The sequence below is a fragment of the Vipera berus genome (genome assembly GCF_964194415.1).
Source record: "Vipera berus genome assembly, chromosome: 5".
Classification (NCBI taxonomy): Eukaryota; Metazoa; Chordata; class Lepidosauria; order Squamata; family Viperidae; genus Vipera; species Vipera berus.
Window position 1 is genome coordinate 7,285,615 of NC_138207.1, and position 20,803 is coordinate 7,306,417.

Genomic DNA, 20,803 nt, shown 5'->3' on the forward strand with positions numbered 1-20,803 from the left:
GTACCCGAGAGACTTACCCTTGGCTCGTGCCTGAGACCGACCGCACCGCAGACCACCTGCTAGCAGTGTTTGGTAAATCTTCCTCTTCTCCAGCTGATAAAGTTTAGGCTTCGTTTTTAATTTAGCGTACTTCAGGCTGGCGATGAAAAAAAAAAACAAGGAGCTCTGTGCTTATGTCCTCTTGTAAAGGTTTTTCCTCCGGAGACCTTGCAAGGGATCACGCTGAGTTTTATAGTCCCGGTTAACAGATCTCTGGATGGGAGATGAATAGAAAAGGGGAAGAATCAGAAGACGCTGAGGCAGCAAGAGGATTTCACTCTTGGCTTGTCCTGGGGAAGGGGGTGATGTTACAATCTCTTCGCTCTCTTCTTTGTTGAGAAGAGGAGCTGGGGAACCTGATGGGGCAGAAGGCTACTTGGTTGGAGCCCTGGCGGCGCAGTGGTTAAACCGAAGTATTGCAGGCAAACTCTGCCCGCTGCCAGGAGTTCGATCCTGACCGGCAGTTCTAGGTTGACTCAGCCTTTCACCCATCCGAGGTCGGTAAAATGAGGATTCAGATTGTTGGGGGCAATATGCAAACTAAGGCAAGTAATGCTGACATTGTAAATTGCTCAGAGAGTGCTGTATATAAGTGGTATATAAGTCTGTGCTATTGCTATTGCATTCCCTGAATACCTCCTGGCCTGAATCAATCCTTCCTTCCTTCCTTCCTTCCTTCCTTCCTTCCTTCCTTCCTTCCTTCCTTCCTTCCTTCCTTCCTTCCTTCCAGCGCACTGAGCCTTGGTGGAGCAGTGGGCTAATGCCTCCTTAAGTAACACCAGCTGCCTGCAATTAGTGCAGGTTCAAGTCCCAGACAGGCTCAAGGTTGACTCAGCCTTCCATCCTTCCGAGGTAGGTAAAATGAGGACCCAGATTGTTGGGGGCAATTAAGCTGACTTTGTAATAATGCCGCTTGGTGGGTGTATGAAAGCCCTAATAAGCAGGCATATACATAGAATGAAGGCTACTGCTGAGCTTGTAAGCCGCCCTGAGTCTTCGGAGAAGGGCGGGATATAAATGGAATTAAAATAAAATAAAAAAATAAAATTCAAAATTCCCTCTATTCACCATTAATTGGTGCAGTATAGTACTTAGCGACTGACAACTGTGGAAGGAAACTGAGAAGCTGAGTCCTCATTATGAGCGGGGAGCAACTGGCAAAGATTCTCCCCCCCCCCCCCCGATTCTTACAGTAAGCCTCTTGGTCTGTTCGGTGCCTGTGGAGTTAGTGTTGACAAGCTATTGCCTGAGTCAAGTCTGGGAGGATGTTTTACCAACCTCTACTTTTTATTTTTGCTGTGCAGGGTCTGACCCACCTTGGCAAAGGGACACTTACTCTCTGCCCTTACCACAGCGACCGGCAGCTCATGAGCCAGGTGGCTGTGGCTGGCCTCTTGACCGTGCTGGTGTCTTTCCTGGACGTGCGTAACAGTAAGTGTCTTCTTGGATTCTCTGGAGACTAGCCGGTAAAAAGCAGGCACCCTTGTTTAAAGATTCTTCCTCCCATAATGGGGCAGGGGAGAGAAGCTTAGGTGAAAAAAGGGCTTGGGGTCCCATATTTAAGCTTGTAAGCCGCCCTGAGTCTTCGGAGAAGGGCGGGATATAAATGGAATTAAAATAAATTAAAAAAATATTTATAATCGTAGTTGCAGTATAATAATAATAATAATAATAATAATAATAATAATAATAATAATGATGATGATGATGATGATGATGATGGAAGGGACCTTGGAGGTCATCTAGTCCAACCCCCTGTTTAGGCAGGAAACCCTATACCATTTCAGGCAAATGGCTGTCCAGTCTCTTCTTAAAAACTTCCAGTATTGGAGCATTCACAGCTTCTGGAGGCAGGTTGTTCCACTGGTTAATTGTTCTAACTGTCAGGAAATTTCTCCTTAGTTCTAGGTTGCTTCTCTCCTTGACTAGTTTCCATCCGTTGCTTCTTCTCCTGCCTTCAGGTGCTTTGGAGAATAGCTTGACTCCCTCTTCTTTGTGGCAGCCCCTGAGATATTGGATCACTGCTATCATGTCCCCCCCCTCACCCTTCTCTTCATTAAACTACACATACCCAATTCCAGCAACCATTCCCAGTGATCCGCTGATGCCGCTACCAGCCGAGGAGCAACTTGCTGCCAGTCCTGGAAACACCTTTTCTCTAGTTCTGTCAAGGTAGAAGGTTGCCTTGCTTAATTGAACCTGCCACTTGGGGAGGATGTCAGATTAAGGATGGTACAATGAGAGGAGCAGCCTTTTTAGCACCTTTCGGTCTCCTCCTATCCCTGCCCCTGAAACACATCCTGTGTTGGTTGTCTGTTTGTTGTTTTTTTGTGTTTTTAAAAAATAGCCAGGTAAGAATCCTACTTGCGATCCCAGAGGGCCCTGTTATTATTAGTTGATCTAAGCCAGGTGTCAACGCCGCTAACATCGGATGTTCTTTTGTTTGACAACATTGGAGATGCTGCCATTTTCCTTCTTATGTTTTACTCTTAAGAGTTAGAATTAGATGATAATGGGTGGGGACGGAGGAGGAATATGCATGGGAGTTTAGTTCGGCATAACCATACTGTAACTAGTGTGAGAACCAAGGTTTTTGAAAGAAGAGATGATAAGAAACGGCGGGTTGGAGAACTGGAGGGAAAGCCAGCATTTCCAACTAAGTGGGGAATGTGATTTCTGACTCTTAATGAGAGGAGGGAATTGTGCTTTGATACTACGTGCTCAGGGGAGGGGAAATTCAGATTTTGGCTTCGCCTGTGTACGTGCCGATGCCCTGCTCCTCGAATAAAGATTCTTGCAAGGTAAGCAATGCCTCGAAGTTCTTTGAAGAGTTTCACCTGTTGGAACCGTGACACCAGAGGTCTTCAAACTTGGTTGCTTTAAGACTTGTGGACTTCAATTCCCAGAATTCCTCAGCCAGCCATGCTGAGTTGAAGTCCACAACTCTTAAAGCGGCCAAGTTTTTGGAGACCCCTGATCTAAGCAGTCCCTTATATTAAGATGACTCTTTTTGTACATTTGAGTCATATCCTGTTTTACCATTTGGGCTCGGTAAGAAACACTTGGTTACAGCCACGTCACTTTGCGCCAGATGGGGAGAGCACTCCTTGGCAAAATACAAAGCAACGGAGAGATCACTTCTTTTGCTTGTATGTCCCTTCCTGGGGACTGTACGTAGCTGACTCCATCTGTGTTTATGGCATAGGATCCAAGTGAGATGTGAGGCATCTTTCAGTGATATTTATTTATTGCATTTATATCCCTTTTTTCCCCCCTGGGAGCCCAGGGTAGCTTTCAGAGTAGATCATCCCTAACTTAACCTCCACAACAGCAATTTTGTGAGGTGGACTGGCTTCAGACAAAATAATTAACCAAAAGGCGCCCAAGTAAATTGTGGACTTAAAACTGTCGTTCACAAGAAGCGTGTTACTCTACTGTCACATGAACAGAACAGCAACAGAGATGATTGGGGGACTGGAGGCTAAAACATATAGGGAACGGTTGCTGGAATTGGGTATGTGCAGTTTAACGAAGAGAAGGGTGAGGGGTGACATGATAGCAGCGTTCCGATATCTCAGGGGCTGCCACAAAGAAGAGGGAGTCAAGCTATTCTCCAAAGCACCCGAAAGCAGGACAAGAAGCAACGGATGGAAACTAGTCAATGAGAGAAGCAACCTAGAACTAAGGAGAAATTTCTTGGCAGTTAGAACAGTTAACCAGTGGAACAACCTGCCTCCAGAAGCGGTGAATGCTCCAACAGTGGAAGTTTTTAAGAAGAGACGACAGCCATTTGTCTGACATGGTATAGGATTTCCTGCCTGAGCAGGGGTTGGACTAAATCAGAGGCCCGCAACCTTTGGGTCACCAGGGACCGGTTCCATGGAGAGAGGTTTTTCTGCGGACCAGAAAGTGTGGTTTTGTGGGCTGCCTGCATCCCACGGATAGGGCTTTGCTTGTTTGTGCAGGCCAGTTGCTGGCATGCTGCGGCCTGGTACCGGTCCACGGACCAGGGGATGGGGACCCCTGGACTAGATGACTTCCAAGGTCCCTTCCATCATCATATCATCTGTTGTTGTTATTATTATTATTATTACTATTAGGTCCATTTTGGTCCAGCCTCCTCAAGCTTTGTCCCTTGTCTTCCTTTCTCTTCTAGTCATCCTTGGGAAGTCCCACTACGTGCTCTACGGCCTCGTGGCTGCCATGCAACCACGCATGCTTGTGACTTTTGATGAGGAATTGCGCCCACTGCCAGTGTCCGTAAGAGTGGGGCAGGTAAGTGGTCTCAAAAAGCGCAACCGGCCAGGGATGGTCCGAGTGGAAAGGGTCCCGAGGCTATTTGGGGACCCTGGACCACTTGCGTATTTTGTGCCTGTTGCGGGGACCTGGGTTTTGGACTGGTGGATGATGGTTGACGGGATGTTTTGCCACCACTAACCGCCTGGCCCCATCCCGCAGGCGGTGGATGTGGTGGGCCAAGCTGGGAAGCCAAAGACGATCACCGGCTTCCAGACCCACACTACCCCAGTGCTGCTGGCACACGGCGAGCGGGCGGAGCTGGCCACCGAAGAGCACATCCCTGTCACACCTATCCTGGAAGGTTTTGTAATCCTGCGCAAGAATCCCAACTACGATGTCTGAATTGCCTGGGGGTTGGGACGCGGGTTGGGAGGTGTTCTCTCTCTCTCTCTTTTTTTGTTTTGTTACAAAAAGCGTTTGTCGGAGGAAAATAAACTTGTCTTCAGAGAAAGACTGGCTTCTTGTTTAAGGGTGAAAATAGGATGCGAGCTCTTTTATTTTGGCAGCAGGGGTTGGGAAGGTAAAGCTTGAAGGAGTCAGGCGTTAAACCCCTCAGCCGGAGATGCCTGCGGGCATCCTTGAGGCTTGGTAGTACCCGTAGCTTGAAATGACCATCCAGCTGTAAGATGAATGTGGGGTGGTGTTGTTGTTTTTTTAGCTTCGTTTGATTGGACTCTAAGCTGCTCAGAGTTGCCTTGAAATGTAAGATGGGTGGCAAATAAATGGAATAATAAGAAAAGGCAGCTTTGGAACAGTTGACATCCTGCTTGCAACACCCATCGTATACCCACATCTGCCTATCTTGGGAAGGACAAAAATGGTGGACAAAAATGCCGAATCCAGTCTGAACAATCTGGCTGACTGTGCGACGAACCAAAATAATAAAAGACTAACCTTCTGAGATACGGCCAGATTTCAGATTTCTGAGGCACTACTGAGAAGGCCCTTTTTGGGGGGCCCGACCAAATGTAAATCCCATATAGATGGGACGCACAACGCACCCTGCCTTCCTGTCGTAGTCAACCAGGTAGATGTAACAGGGGAGAGGTAGGCCTTCAAATGACCTGGGCCCAAAGTAGGTAGGACTTTAAAGGCGATATCCAGCATATTGAATCAGGTGGCATACAATAATAATAATTGTTGTTAGTTGCGAAGTCGTGTCCGACCCATCGCGACCCTATGGACAACGTTCCTCCAGGCCTTCCTGTCCTCTACCATCTTCTGGAGTCCATTTAGGCTCACGCCTACTGCTTCAGTGACTCCATCCAGCCACCTCATTCTCTGTCGTCCCCTTCTCTCGCCCTCAATCTTTCCCAGCATTAGGCTCTTCTCCCATGAGTCCTCTCTTCTCATTAGGTGGCCAAAGTATTTGAGTTTTAGCTTCAGGATCTGGCCTTCTAAAGAGCAGTCAGGGTTGATCTCCTCTAGGACTGACCGGTTTGATCGTCTTGCAGTCCAAGGGACTCGCAGGATAATAATAATAATAATAATAACAATAATAATAATAATAATAATAATAATAATAATAATAATAATAATAATAATAATAATAATAATAATAATTAATAATAATAATAATAATAAAGTCTTTGGGAAGGACTCAATAAGTGGATAAAAATGCCAAATTCAGTCTAATCTTACATTTTAAGGAGATACCTAGGATGCTGGCAGCAACCCGTGTCAACCATTAGTGCCAGTCAATTTGAGTGTTCAGTTGACTTGAGTTTCATGTTTTGTGAATAAAAGTTTTATAATAATCAGCTCTTTGGGAAGGACTCAATAAGTGGATAAAAATGCCAAATTCAGTCTTAACCATTTGGCTGGCTGTGTGATTAAACAAGAGCAAGAGCACTTGGATTTATATACTGCTTCATAGTGCTTTCCATCCCTCTGTAAGCCGTTTGCAGAATCAGCATCTTCCCCGCCCCCCAACAATCTGGGTCCCCATTTTGCCCACCTCAGAAGGATGGAAAGCCGAGTCAACCTCGAGCCAGTCAGGATCGAACTGGCAAATTGTCAACCAGTACAGCTCCTGCAAAAGAAGTGGCATGTACACATCTTATACAAAACGGTGCGAGCCACACTGCATTTTGAACCAACTAAAGCTTCTGGATAGTCTTCAAGGGCAGCCTCACATAAGAGCATATAACGATTGCTAAGCACATTGGTTTGTGCTTAAATTGTAAGCCGCCCTGAGTCTTCGGAGAAGGGTGGGATATAAATGGGATTAAAATAAAATAAAAATAAAAAATAAGTCAAAAGAAGGTGACCAGGGCATGGTTGACTGTGCGAAGGGCACATTAGTCCAGGAATGGGCATAACTGGCACACGCAGGGGATGCAAATCTAGGAGAGCCCTCCAAATTAACACATGCTGGGTCTCTGGGACAGTGCAAGCCCATCCCCCACCAAAGGTTCGCCAAGAACCAAGGGCTCCCAGCTCCAAAGCCACTTGGTCTTTCTGGGGATCAGTTTTAGCCTGTTCCCTTGTGGCTTGGAAAACTAGACCCTTGCCAATGCAAAGACAACATATGTGAGCAGGAGGAGAAAGATTGGACTCGTTGATTGGATGGAGGAGGGTTTCTTCCAATTCAACGCTCTGAACTGATGAAGGAGAATATTGGTACCTAGGGGTTGAGGGACGCGGTGGCTCAGTGGTTTAGGACGTTGAGCTTGTCGATCAGAAGGTCGGCAGTTTGGCAGGTCAAATCCCGAGTGCCGCGTAACAGAGTGAGCGCCTGTTACTCGTCCCAGCTTCTGCCAACCTAGCAGTTTGAAAGCACGTAAAAACGCAAGTAGAAAAATAGGGACCACTACGGTGGGAAGGTAACACCGTTCTGTGCGCCTTTGGCGTCTAGTCATGCCGGCCACATGACCATGGAGACGTCCTTGGACAAACGCTGGCTCTTCGGCTTTGAAACGGAGATGAGCACCGGCCCCTAGAGTTGGAAACGAGTAGCACGCATGTGTGGGGGAACCTTTACCTTTACCTAGGGGTTGAAATGAAGAGTCCTTTGTGGTGCTATCTGAGCTTGATTGCTTTAACAGCATAGCAGAATTGGAAGGGAGCTTGAAGGCCTTGCTCAAGCAAGAGACCCTATGCCATTTCAGACAAATGGTTGTCCAATCTCTTAAAAACCTCCAGTGGTGGAGCACCCACAACTTCTGGACGCAAGCCGTTCCACTGATTAATTGTTCTGTCAGGAAATTCCTTCTTAGTTCTAGCTTGGTTCTCTCCTGGATTAGTCTCCATCCGTTGCTTCTTGTCCTGCCTTCAGGTGCTCTGGAGAATAGCTTGATTCCCTCTTCTTGGTGGCAACCCCTCGGATATTGGAACACTGCTATCGTGTCACTCCTTGTCCCTCTCTTCATTAGACTAGACCAGTGGTGGTGAACCTATGGCATGGATGCCAGAGGCGTCACTCAGAGCCCTCCCTGTGGGCACCCGTGCCATGCCTCAGAGGTGGCAACTGTCCCTCTTCAACCAACTGCCCCCCACAGGTGTCTCTCCCCACGAGCGACATTGAGGGGACCACACCCACCTTGGCCACACCCACCCAATCTTCCATGACCACCACAGCCACACCCACCCAGTAGGCCACGCCCACCCGGCACCCAGTGATAAATAAGTGGGTTTTGGGTTCCAGTTTCGGCACTTGGTCTCTAAAAGGTTCGCCATCACCGGAGTAGACATACTAATTCCTGCAACCTTTCTTTGCATGTTTTAACCTCCTGTCCCCTAATCATCTTGTTTTCATCTGCAATCCTCTAATCTTCCGGTTTTCTTGCAGACGTTTCATTATACCCAAACTAAGTAACTTCATCAGTGGGTAATGAAAAGTCTGGAAGAAGACAGCCAAGTTCAGAGAGCACCACGGACCCCTCAAAGGCTCTGTCTGTGGAAGGATGCTGGCGGCGGGGAAGATCCCTGCTATGTTTAGCTGATTGGACTGCTGAGTCAGGGCATTGCGTCAGCTGAGGAACAGAAGGCAGTGGAGAAATGGATCTTTTCCCCCTTTCTCTCCAAGCGGTTCAGCTGAGTCACAAACTTCTGCTCATTTGGAGAAGGTGTGCTGTGTGGAGGAGAGGCTGCCAAGAGTGTAGCGCTGGACTTTGTGCCAGGGATTATGTGCCAATATTTTGCTCCTCGGCGAAATGAGCAACGGTACGTGGAAACATCCCATTCACTCTCTCTCTCTCTCTCTCTCTTACCTGCTAATGCTGATCACAGGTTGCAGACTGTTTCAGCAGAAGCAAAGACATCCCAAACAGGAACATTTAAATTGCAATAACTGAGAGCAGCGCTAGAATAATAAAATATGGTTCCTATGTGTTTGGGTATAGCACATTATGAACTTACATTTGTGTAGGCCTGTCACGCTTCCTTTTAGAATACGGAGAGCAGAGAAAGTATAAAAAATGTACCACAGAAAGTCAAGATATTAAAAAAAAGGAAAAGAGAAGGAAATAAATCTTAAATTAGGGTTACTAACACCATTCACTCTCTCTTACCATATCTTGCTCTTTTTGCAAACTATCTATGTACCATGTCATCTACTTCATGGGTGTCAAACCCATGATGTCACGTGACGTGTCACGACGTGTCATGACTTTTCTCCCATTGCTGGTAATGGGGTGGGTGCGGCTTTGGCATGACGCATCCGACCTGCGGGCCACTCTGAACGGTTTACAATGTCAGCATATTTCCCCTAACAATCTGACTCATTTCCCAACCTCGGAAGGATGGAAGGTCAACCTTGAGCTTGTCAGGATCAAACTCCTGGCCATGGGCAGAGTTGAATTGCAATACTGCATTCCAATCACTGTACCACCACAGCTCAGGAACTTTTTGCTGTTGAAGAGCAAAAATCTGGTTGCACATCCAGATTATGTTAAATAAGTCAGTTTTGCCTAATGGTTAAGGCACTAGCCTAGAAACCAGGAGACTGTGGATTCTAGTCTCCTTTTAGATATGAAAGCCAGATGTCTGATTTTGGACCAGTGACCCTAATTCAGCCCATCCTACCTCACAGGGTTGCTTGGGGAAAAAAGAGGAGGAGAAAGGAATATTAGGTATTTTTGCTGCCTTGAGTTACTTATAAAGCAGGGGTGTCAAACTGCCGGCCTGTGGGCCGGACACATCATGAGGAAAATGTGCCCACCCCATTGCTGGCAATGGGGAAAAAGTTCCGATATGTCGCACAGTGTCACGTGAGGTCGCGAGTTTGACATATCTGTTATAAAGTAATAAAGGATTTTTAAAAAATCTAATAAAATGCCTTTGCAGCAAGAAGGCTATCTAGAATTTAGCATGCTGTATGAATGCAGCTGGTTATCTCAGAACCCGGAGATCCCATTTACTGTAACTTATGGCTGAATTGTATAAAATATTACAATGGAAAGGTCACATGGTAGGGCTGCCTTCTTATAAAGTATGAAGATTTACACCCTAGAACAAGGGTCTTCAAACTTGGCCCTTTTAGGACTTGTGGACTCCAACTCCCAGAATTCCTCAGCCAGCATGCCTCCTGAGGAATTTTGGGAGTTGAAGTCCACAAGTCCTAAAAGGGCCAAGTTTGAAGATCCCTGCGCTAGAAGGCAGGCTAAGAGGCAGGAAACGAAGTACAATTTACTTGAATTTCCTCTTTCTCAGTAACTGAGAAGCAAGTTGCATTGATGTTTTTACTGACTGATTTAAATGGAATGATTTAATGGAAAATTAAAAGCCCCCAAATATAGCTACGTCTACACATGCTTAACTAAACTACACAGGAAATGACATTCAGACATTAAACAGTCAACTGACTGTGGCTTAGTTAAGTTACACAAACCAAGTCCATTCAGTAGGGGCTCAATTTATTGTAGCAATGTTTCTTAATCTTGCCTAAAATCTGCAGACTTAACTCTGTGGGGAATTCTGGGATTTGAAGTCGGCAGATCTTAAAATTACAAAGGTTGAGAAACATTGTTATCAAGGCAATCCAGAAAGCAGGTTAATTAAAAAGTTTAATAAGGTGCACAGGGAATAGGGTTTGCATTTTAGGCTGTAATTTCCTAATTGGGTTATCATTTTAGAAAAGACTTATCTAAACAGAGCAGATTTTAAAAAAGGGAGTTTCCTGGTGTGTGTATGGTGGGACAGGGTTAGTCTTAATGAGGGGCTACCACAAAGAGGGGGTCAAACTATTCACCAAAGCACCAGAGGGCAGGACAAGAAACAATGGTTGGAAACTGATAAAAAAGAGCAACCTGGAATTAAGGAGGAACTTCCTGACAGTGAGGACAATTAACCAATGGAACAGCTTACCCCCAGAAATCATGGGTGCTCCATCACTGGAGGTTTTTAAGAAGAGACTGAGATGGTACAGGTCCTCCTGCTTGAGCAGGGGGCTGAACTAGAAGACCTTCAAGGCCCCTTCCAGCTCTATGCTACTCTATAACTCAAAAGTGGGACGCGGTGGCTCAGTGGGTTAGGACGCTGAGCTTGTCGATTAGAAGGTCGGCAGTTTGGCGGGTCAAATCCCGAGTGCCGCGTAACAGAGTGAGCGCCTGTTACTCGTCCCAGCTTCTGCCAACCTAGCAGTTCGAAAGCACGTAAAAATGCAAGTAGCAAAATAGGGACCACTCTGGTGGGAAGGTAACAGCGTTCCGTGCGCCTTTGGCGTCTAGTCATGCCGGCCACATGACCACGGAGACGTCCTCAGACAAGCGCCGGCTCTTCGGCTTTGAAACGGAGATGAGCACCGGCCCCTAGAGTCGGAAACGACTAGCACGCATGTGCGGGGGAACCTTTACCTTATAACTCAAAGGTGACACCCTCATGAAACTGCTATTCTGTGGTCTGATTAAGCGCTTTATAGGTGGACTTTTTTTTAAAAAAAATAACACATATACATTACACGTATATTAACACACATAGCATCTTCCCTAGTTGAATGCTGATTAATGTCATTTTTCCCCCAGTTTTCAATATTTTGGTCTTTTGCATTTTAACTTGTCTCGAATAAACTCAGGATTATTCTTTATTTTTTTAAAAGAGCTTTTATAAGCTGGACGACGGTGTGTGTGTGTGTGTGTGTGTGTGTGTGTCGGTGGGCGGCTCGCTCGCCCTCCCGCTTCACAGCAACGCAACCCAGCCCGGGTTTGTGAAGAAGTACCATCCGCACCCAAGACCCTAGGACGGGGACGCTTTCCCACGCCCCAACACGTGTCCTCCAAGCCGGGCAAAGGCTGGAAGCCTGGCGGAAGAAAGAAAAAAAAAAAAAGGAGGCGGAAGCCCGGCGGGCGGCCACGTGACGCAGGCGCCGTGCGAGCCTGGTTGGGAGGTCACGTGCCAGAGCGGTCAGCTGACCCGCCCGGGCGCCCTTTCTTCTCTCCTCGAGGCCGCGCGAGGAAAGAGCAATGGCGCGGGTCACGTGACGAGGGCCTCCTTTTTTTTCCTCCTCCTCCTCCTCCCCCTCCCGAGAAAGGCTTCAGGCGAGCCCCGCCCCTTCCCCCCCTCTCTTCTGGCCCTCGCCCCGTGACCGGCCCTCCCCCCCCCTCCCGGCCCCGCCCCTCCCCTCGGAGCGGCTCCGGAAATGGTCGTGCTGGGCTCCGCTGCGGCTGCGTCGGGCCTGGCTCCCCGGACTCGAGGCGACTGAAAGGTAACCGCGCGGGGGGCGGAGGGGGCGCCGGAGGGACGCGCGGGTAGGCCGCGGCGGGAGCCGGCGGGGGGGGCGGGGACCAGACAGGCCCCGCCCCCTCCCCCCCGCCGGGCTCTTCTCTTCTTCTCCCGCACCCGGCGGGGCGCTTCGGCCGCCATTGCTCCCTCCCTCCTCACCTGCGAGGCCTGGCCTCAGCACCACGTGGGAGCCCAGGCCGGAGGCCCTGCCCGGGACAGAGGCCGCGTGGAAGGGAGCCCAGGCCGAGCTTCCCCCCCCCCCACCGCTCCCATTTTGTCTCCCTCCGCCGCCCTGGCTAGATGGCCGGCTTCCTATCGCCCGGCCAGCCGGCCCAGCAGGCCCATTAGGCCCGAGAGCCAGCGGCTTCCCTCTCCCCCAACGTGCTCCTGGGGCTGAGGAGGGTGTCCTCGTGGGAATGGGTCCGCCTCGGTCCCCCGTGTTAAAACTGTCGTGAGAACGCGGCCTTGGCGCCCGAGTTAAGAGTTTACAGCCCCCCCTCCCAAGCCGGCGTTGGCTTATAAAGTCACCGGCTGGCTGAGTCGAAGACATCCGGAGGGGGCTGAGGAGGGTGTCCTCCTGGGAATGGGTCCGCCTCGGTGCCCCGTGTTAAAACTGTCGTGAGAACGCGGCCTTGGCGCCCGAGTTAAGAGTTTACAGCCCCCCCTCCCAAGCCGGCGTTGGCTTATAAAGTCACCGGCTGGCTGAGTCGAAGACATCCGGAGGAGGCTGGCTCTGGCTCTGGAGGCCTAGCTCGGCCTCCTCTCTCTCGCCCTTTGGCTTCCCTGGACTGTGAACTCTCAAACCTCTTGGCTGCCACCGAGACTCAACTCTGGAGTCAGGGCACCCCCCCTCCCTCCCTTGCTAAGGATTAATAAATTTAATGTAATAATAATAATAATAAAAAATACATTAAATGGAGCAGGGGTCTTCAAACTTGGCCCTTTTATGACTTGTGGACTTCAACTCCCAGAATTCCTCAGCCAGCACGCCTGGCTGAGGAATTCTGGGAGTTGAAGTCCACAAGTCATAAAAGGGCCAAGTTTGAAGACCCCTGAAATGGAGGATTTATTGGCCTCGGGGACTCTTGGGAAACGTGTTAAAAAACGCTGCCCTTCCCTCTTTTCGGTAAATTTAGCTTTTGGTTTTGAACCTTTCCGCCTTTGAGGAATGCTGAGATTCTCCTTCTCTCTCTCCTCTGCCAGCCAGAAATGACGGCATATTAAAACCTGGTTTGCCTAGTTATCTATGGCAAGTTGTCTTCATTAGCTGGCCTTTTTTTTCTTCTGTGCTGTTTCATCATTTGAAGCTTGAGCTTGGCAGACAAGTGTGCCCTCAGCAATGGGGTATTACTGAGATCAAGATCTGTTCTCGCATTGCTTCTTTTCGAAAAATGGTTGAGCCTTAATTTGAGTGTTATTTGAGAAATTCATTCTTTCCCTGCCGACTGCCTACCGTAACTGGTAGCTGTGCCCTCTCAGGCAGTACCAACCAAAGTCTTTTTTCTAGGGAGTCTCCATTCTTGATGTATATATTGGTATCCTGCCTTAATTTTTACAAATAACTCCTCTTTCCCCCCCCAACAACTACTCAGTGAGGTGAATTGGGCTGAGAAAGAATGACTGGGCCAAAGTCACCCAGCTAGCTTTCATGGCTAAGGCAGGACTTGAATTCGGTCTCTCGCTTTCTAGCCTGGCGCCTTAAATCACTAGACCAAACTGGGTCTTGCCTCTCTTCTTACACTTTTGCTGCTGGGTTAAGTCCAAAGGCCTACTCTTGTGTATAAGCAAATTGAGCAATAATTGGAAATAATTTTGCACTGGTGAAGTACTGTACAAATGATTAATGAATCTATATACAGAACATCCAGTTCTGCAGCTGGCTTTTCCCTGCAAACATCCACGGGGGTGGAAATCCCTCCCACTCTTGAATCGTGGCTTGTTGAAGGCATAAAATCCGGTTTCCTGAACTATTGCACCTGAAACCATGAGCCTTGCTCTTGGACCCGGAATCCCATTATTTGGACTCCCATCAATATTGTCATATCTGTAGTGTCTTAACATGTGTCTTCATGAACTGAGACCGTGTAAACACAAAAGTTGTGAGCTCTCTTGCCTTTGAGCAGCAAAGCTACCATCTGTGTAATAATAGTTCTAGTATGTTTAAAGATGTTTGAAGTAAAACCAGCTGCTTGTATAACACATTATATTCTTAGACAAAACCTCTTTCTCCACCTATTCCTCTCCTGCATGATCTTGTTCTTGTCCCCTCCCGCCTTATCTGTAGGACCCAGAATCTAAGGCACACACTATCTAGGATGTATTTTTTTAAAATTTTAATTCCATTTATATCCCGCCCTTCTCCGAAGACTCAGGGCGGCTTACAAGCTTAGCATTTGTCATGTTTTGCACAAAATTTGGAGTGCCTGAGCCTTCAGCCAGTTGTTAAAACAGTACTGGTAATATTTGTAGGATGGGACTTAGTCTATAAATTTGAGTAAAAGCAGCCTGCAATCTGATTCATTTCTCAGGCACTATCTATGAGACAAATTACTGTAGTTGTTATTGTCACATTTAATGTCTCTGAATTTATAGCAGCACGAGATTTGGCTTTTTTTAAAGTGACTTATGTATCATCCTAACTTAAAATGTGAATTTCATATAAAAAGAGGATTGGTTTGATTTCACAAATTGCACTGTTCTTTTGGTGTGTTTCTAAGCCATTAAATGAGGGATATAATTTTTTTTGGAGGAGGGAGAGAATGTTTTCACTTAAATGAAAAATTTCTGTTTGCAATTTCAGATCTATCATTCTCTTCCTTCCTGGACTGCACAGATCTCAAAAAGCTATATCAAATCATATCAAATGACGGTGACCATGATAAAATATCTTCAAGTTGTTTCCAAGAAAACTACAGGTAGTTCTTGATGTATGACCATACATGTAATAACCATTCAAAATTACTCTGGTGCCGAAAAAACTGACTTATGACCAGTCCTTACACTTATGACCATTGCAGCATCCCCGCAGTCATGGGATCAATTTTTTTTCCACTTGACAATTGTCAAGATTGGTATTCACAATGGTTGTATCATCCCAGGGTCAGGTGGTCACAATTTCCAATCTTCCCAAAGGGCTTTCAGCAAGCAGAGACACTGGAGGATACCACCTTTGCTTAAGGATTGCAAGATTTGCTTAACAAACGTGGTGGTTCGCTTAACAATCCTGGCAAAATAGATTGTAAAATTGGACACGATTCTTGTCTAACAGCCCTGTTGCTTAGCCATGCAAGTTCCGGGGCCAATTGTGGTCATAAGTTGAGGACTTATATTTCTCTATAAAATCAGAAGTTCACCTGATTCCAACCTCACATACAGAAAGGTTTCCAAGAAGTAAAGATGCTTATAGAATTTCATTGTTGAGGTTTATTTTCAAATAGAGAAATACTATTTTGGAAAATGAGTTCCAACATAATTGTTTTTTAAAGAACAAGATTTTATAGGTATTTTTACTTCTTGCAAGCCCTTCCCCATGTTATAAGTTGAAGTGTGATCTCGGATTTCCGATGTATCTTCTGGTACTTCAATCCAGGATCTGCCCTCTTTTCTTCAGTCGGTAAATCTGACTTTAAACCTGATGACCTTAGATGTGGCTCCCAAACATCTTGCTTGTCACCAAGTTGAGCAGGTTTCATGTTTGATGAAGGCTTATGCCTTTTATTAAAATGTGGCCAGACTCCTGTTCATTTGCCAGGTTGAGCAAGTTTCTTGTAAAGCTGGGAGGGTTTTTCCTCTGTACTACCGATGTACAAATACTAGGAAATAATCCCATTCTCTAAAGGTGAACATCCAAAGAGGCATTTGTTCCCTCCCCCTTTGCCTTTTGTAAGTTTGGCAGCCCACTAACTTTCTTTGTGTAAACTTAATGTCACTCAAAAAGATACTTTGCTGAGCACAAGTAAACTCAGGCTAATCATTGTCTAATCTGGCACCCCCTTGTTGTATCCGGCAATTCCTGTAAACACCCCCTCTTCAACATTGCCATTTTTAAAAATTCTGTACCTTCTTGGGTTTGCATTTCCAGCGCTGGCCTGTACACGTAGTCCTTGACTTAATGACCATAATTGAGTCTAAAATTTCTGTTGCTAAGCAAGATGTTAGGTTTTGTCCCGTTTTACAACCTTTCTTGCCACAGTGAGGTGAATCACTGCAGTTAAGTTAGTAACGTGGTTATTAAGCAGTCAACATAGAAGCCAGTAACACCGGACAGGTCGCAAAATACGATTACATGACCCTCCACACTGAAACTCATACATTTATGCGGGTTGCCAACTGTCTGAATTTTGATCATGTGACCATGGGGGGGGTGCTGCAAACAGCCGTCTGAAAAATGGTCCTAAGTAGAACGGCCACTAAACAAAACTGTTGTAAGTCAAGGACTACCTGTATGTCAGAAATCCTTCCCCAGCATGTTCTGTTTATGGAATTCTGAGTTTATTATCCCAGTTTAATTTTCATTTTTTTCTCAGGGGAGATATAGAATATTGGAGACTTGCGCCCCCAGTTCCCCCTCCCATCAGGAAAGGAGGGGAAAAATACATATTTTGAATCGTGAATCAAGTCTGAGCGCTCCCAACCTCACGCCCTCCCGATTGTGCTAAGAGCATGCCTTCTATCTGCCCCAGATAGAAGGACTATCTATAGTATCTTTGGATATATTTAAATTTTTACTACTGCAATAGTAAAAAAAAGGCAGCTAACATCTATTATCTATGTGTGTATGAGGCAGTCCTCAAGTTATGACAGCTGAGCCCCAAATTTGCTGTTAAGTTAGAAATTGGTTAGGTGACTTTTGCCCCACTGTACGATCTGTCTTGCCACGTTTGTTAAGTGAATCACTGCAGCTGTTAACTTACCACCCTGGTTAAGTGAAATGAATGAATCCGGCTTCCCCAATCGGCTTTGCTTGTCGGAAGGTCGCAAAAGGGGGATGGCTCGGGGACAGCGCAGCCCTCATAAAATGCGAGTCCGTCGACAAGCATCGCTGGACAGCAGGGATGCTGCAGGTGGTCACGAAGGGTGAAAAATGAAGTCACTTTCCCCCCCCTCCCAGTGCCATTGTTAACTTGGAATGGTCACTAAATGAACCGCTGTAAGTTGAGGACAACCAGTAAGCGTGTGCTCCAGTTCCTTGGAAAAGGAGGGCATCCTGGGGGTGGGTGGGTAGGATAGCCTTTGTCGGGCACATGTGTGTGTGTGTGTGTGAGAGAGAGAGAGAGAGAGAGAGTGAGTGTGTGTGTTGCTCTTCCTCAGAGGTCTTCAAACTCGGCTCTTTTATGACTCATGGACTTCAACTCCCAGAATTCCTCAGCCAGGCACACTGGCTGAGGAATTCTGGGAATTGAAGTCCACGAGTCATAAAAGGGCCCAGAGTTTGAAGACCCCTGCTCTTCCTACTTGCAAAGAGCCTTCTGCGACCTCCGTTTTCCCACTTCGTGGATCCCGAGGGGGGCTTAGATATTTTATGTATTTATTAATTCGCTTTATATACCGCCCTATTGCCCCGAAGGACTCAGGGCGGGCGGTTGACAGGGCAGATTTTTTTTAAAAAAAAAACAAAACACAATACAATATAAAATTAAAATAACATAAGATACCCTCTGCGCCCCACTTAAGTTGGGGAGGGGGGGCGATGGAAGAGACGCTGCTGCGGCTCGTGGGAAGGCGGGGATCCCCTTCTCTTCCCCCCCACCTCCCCCCACCTCCCCCTCCCCCCCGACCTCTCCCTCCCCACCTCCCTCTCCCCCCACCTCTCCCTCCCCACCTCCCCCCACCTCCCCCTCCCCACCTCCCCCCACCTCCCCCTCCCCACCTCCCTCTCCCCCCACCTCTCCCTCCCCACCTCCCCCCACCTCCCCCTCCCCACCTCCCTCTCCCCCCACCTCTCCCTCCCCACCTCCCCCCACCTCCCCCTCCCCACCTCCCCCTCCCCACCTCCCTCTCCCCCCACCTCTCCCTCCCCACCTCCCCCCACCTCCCCACCTCCCCCTCCCTCTCCCTCCCCACCTCCCCCCACCTCCCCACCTCCCCCTCCCTCTCCCTCCCCACCTCCCCCCACCTCCCCCTCTTCCCCGACCTCCCCCCTCCCTCTCCCTCCCCCCCCCCCAGCCCGGAGCCTTCTTTTCCTTCCCGGCCAGCGCGCAGCTTGGGGAAACGGACCCGCTTTGCGGCCGGTGCCTTCGCTGGAAGCGGCGTCAGGCCTCCTTTCCTTCCCTCCCCCCCCCACTCCTCCTCCCTCCTCCTCTCCCCTCCTCCTCCTCCTGGCTAGGCCCAAAGCCCGCCGGCCCCACGTGCTCTCCTCCCTCTCTTCCTTCCTTCCTTCCTTCCTGCCTCCCTTCCTCGCCTTGCCCGAGGCCGCGGCGGGGTTTGGCCTTGGCGCGGCTCCTCCTCCTCCTCCTCCTCCTCGCCCCTCCCCTCGCTCGCTCGCTCGCTCGCTGGCTGCCGCCGCTGCCGCCACCGCGCCGCTCCTCGGCTCGGCGTCCGCCTTCCTGCGATCCGGCCGGCCCCACGTGCTTCAGGGCTGAAATCGGTAAGACGGCTCGGTAGGATCGGAGAGCGGCGGCTGGATTGGGGGGGGGGTGGTGGTGGTGGTGGTGGTTGGGGGGGGGTTTGAGGGGGAAGGGAGGAGAACCCGGCCGGGCTCGGCCCGCCTCCTGGCTTTCTCTGCGCCGAGGCTGTTCTTGCCGCCGCCGCCGCCGCCGCCGCGTGGGCCTGGCGATCGCCTGCCTCCTTCCCTTCTGGGGCCGCCCGGCTTGGGGACACGTGTCCTTGGATCGAGCGGATCCGGCCTGCTTTTCCGGCCAGCCGGGCCGGTGCTAAGCAAAAGGGAGCGAGAGGCGGCCCCGAGCAAGAGGAGGAGGAGGAGGAGCGGGGGGGGGGTTTCTTGGGTCGGGGGTCTTGGGTCCCCCTTCGCTCCCACGTGCTCTCCGCGGGAGGGAGGGGTCGAGCTTTTCTGCTCGGCGGGGCGCCCGGATTTGGGGGTTCTGGCAGGGGTGGGGGGGTGGGGAAAAACCTTTGGCAGAGGAGGGAATTATTAGTGCAGGTTCGAGTCCCAGCAAGGCTCAAGGTTGACTCAGCCTTCCATCCTTCCGAGGTAGGTAAAATGAGGACCCAGATTGTTTGGGAGGGGGGCAATAAGCTGACTTTGTAATAATGCCGCTTGGGGCGGGGGGGGGGCTAATAAGCGGGCATATACATAGAATGAAGGCTATTGCTAAGCACATTGATTTGTGCTTTAAATTGTGAGCTGCCCTGAGTCTTCGGAGAAGGGCGGGATATAAATGGGATTTTAAAAAAGTGTTAAGACCTGGCTGCGGGGCTATTAGTTCCCTCTTGGAGGCTGCCCCCCCCTCCCCAAAACAGGCCTGCCCAACCTTTTTTTTTCTTCTCTCCAGCTGCCTTTGCGCCCCCCCCTTCCCCTTCCCAAGAGGGGCTCTTAGGGGAAGCCTCTCTCCCTTTGTAAAGACGTGTAAATAAGCCTTGGCATCTTGCCTGGCTGCTCCTCCTCTGGATCCTTTTTATTTGGTGGGTCTCCCAATTTTTTGGGGTGGGTGGGAGGAACGGGGTGGCTCCTTGCCTCTGCTGCCTTCCACCATATGTTCGCAGGGAAGGAGGAGGCTCTGCTGGTATCTTAACCTGGTTTTCCCGGTCTTCCCTCTTGGAATGTCTGCCTTGGCTTTTGACAGGTGTTTGTGTCAACAGACAGTGGGAGCTGGGCGCCTGCAGTTAAGACTCTCTTTAATTTTTCTTTGGAGCCTGGTCGACTGCCACGGAGGTGGGATCTTATAGGGAAGGAAAGGGAACTTGCGGTGTGGAGCAACTCCGATTCTCCTTAACGGGGGAAGGAAGACATTTTGAACCTCTCCACGTTTCCTGGTTTGGGGGAATTCGGCCTTTTAAGGGAAGCCGGGTTCCCGGAAAAGTTGGTAACTTAAACAGATCACATTTTGTCCTAGCCAGCTCTTTTTCTAGGCTACTCCTGTGATGGACAGAACCTACATTTATTTTAATAAAGAGTGTATCGGATTAGTAGAAGGAAGAGCAGTGCGGTAATCGAGTTTTCTCTAGCAAGGCAAGTCGTGCTGAGGGAATACAGTGGTTCTCCTTTATAACTCTGGAGACATGGGTGTGTGCCTCAAAAGAAGGGCTGGGGAAATATTTGAAATTCCTAAGCTACAGGATAAAGACATTTAGGAACGAGCCCTGAATAGGGATGGAAGGAGTCACTTTATTTTAAAAAAACAGTTACCTGCTTTCCGTCCCTGTTCGGTAGCCGGTAAAGTCCTGGCAAATAGGTTTTGAAAACAAGCTAGAGGGTGATGGTAGCTTATTTTGACTCTTGAATTACTAAAAATTATCATTTATAAGGTGCTTCCCATTGTATTTCTCGGGCCACATTTTTCAAGTAGTTCCTTTGGGAATTACTTCCCTTAGCAGGGAAAGTTATGACCACAGTTGAGTCCAAAATGTATGTTGTTAAGTGAGAAATTTGTTAAGTGAGTTTTGCCCCATGTTATGATTTTTCTTGCCACATTTGAATCATTGCAGTTGAATTAGTGACATGGCTAAGTGAATCTGGCTTTCCCCATTGACTTTGCTTGTCAGAAAGTTACAAAGCAGGGGATCACATGACACCCCCCCCCCCCAGGACGCTGCAGCCGTCATCAGTGTGAGTCAGTTGTCCAGCATCCGAATGTAAATCACATGACCATGGGGATGCTGCAACGGTTATAACTGCAAAACAATCATA

General features: G+C 48.6%; 2 protein-coding genes across 6 annotated transcripts in view; both read left to right on the forward strand.

The window, feature by feature from the left end:
• Nucleotides 1-4,789, forward strand: part of PSMD2 (proteasome 26S subunit ubiquitin receptor, non-ATPase 2) — a 40,357-nt gene extending 35,568 nt beyond the window's left edge. The window contains exons 19-21 of the mRNA XM_081329147.1: nucleotides 1,344-1,470; nucleotides 4,196-4,314; nucleotides 4,498-4,789. Of these exons, the coding sequence (XP_081185273.1) occupies nucleotides 1,344-1,470; nucleotides 4,196-4,314; nucleotides 4,498-4,680 (429 nt within the window). The 3' untranslated portion in view covers nucleotides 4,681-4,789. The remainder of the gene's footprint in view (nucleotides 1-1,343; nucleotides 1,471-4,195; nucleotides 4,315-4,497) is intronic.
• A 7,072-nt stretch (nucleotides 4,790-11,861) lies between these two features.
• EIF4G1 (eukaryotic translation initiation factor 4 gamma 1) overlaps nucleotides 11,862-20,803 on the forward strand; it is a 134,391-nt gene continuing 125,449 nt past the window's right edge. For 3 of the 5 annotated variants that reach the window (XM_081329139.1, XM_081329142.1, XM_081329143.1), the window contains exons 1-2: nucleotides 11,862-11,980; nucleotides 14,798-14,912. The gene's annotated coding sequence lies outside the window, so the exon portion shown is untranslated. Of the gene's footprint in view, nucleotides 11,981-14,797; nucleotides 14,913-18,515; nucleotides 18,584-20,803 lie in introns of those variants that run through there. The other 2 variants (XM_081329141.1, XM_081329140.1) reach the window with 2 other exon arrangements.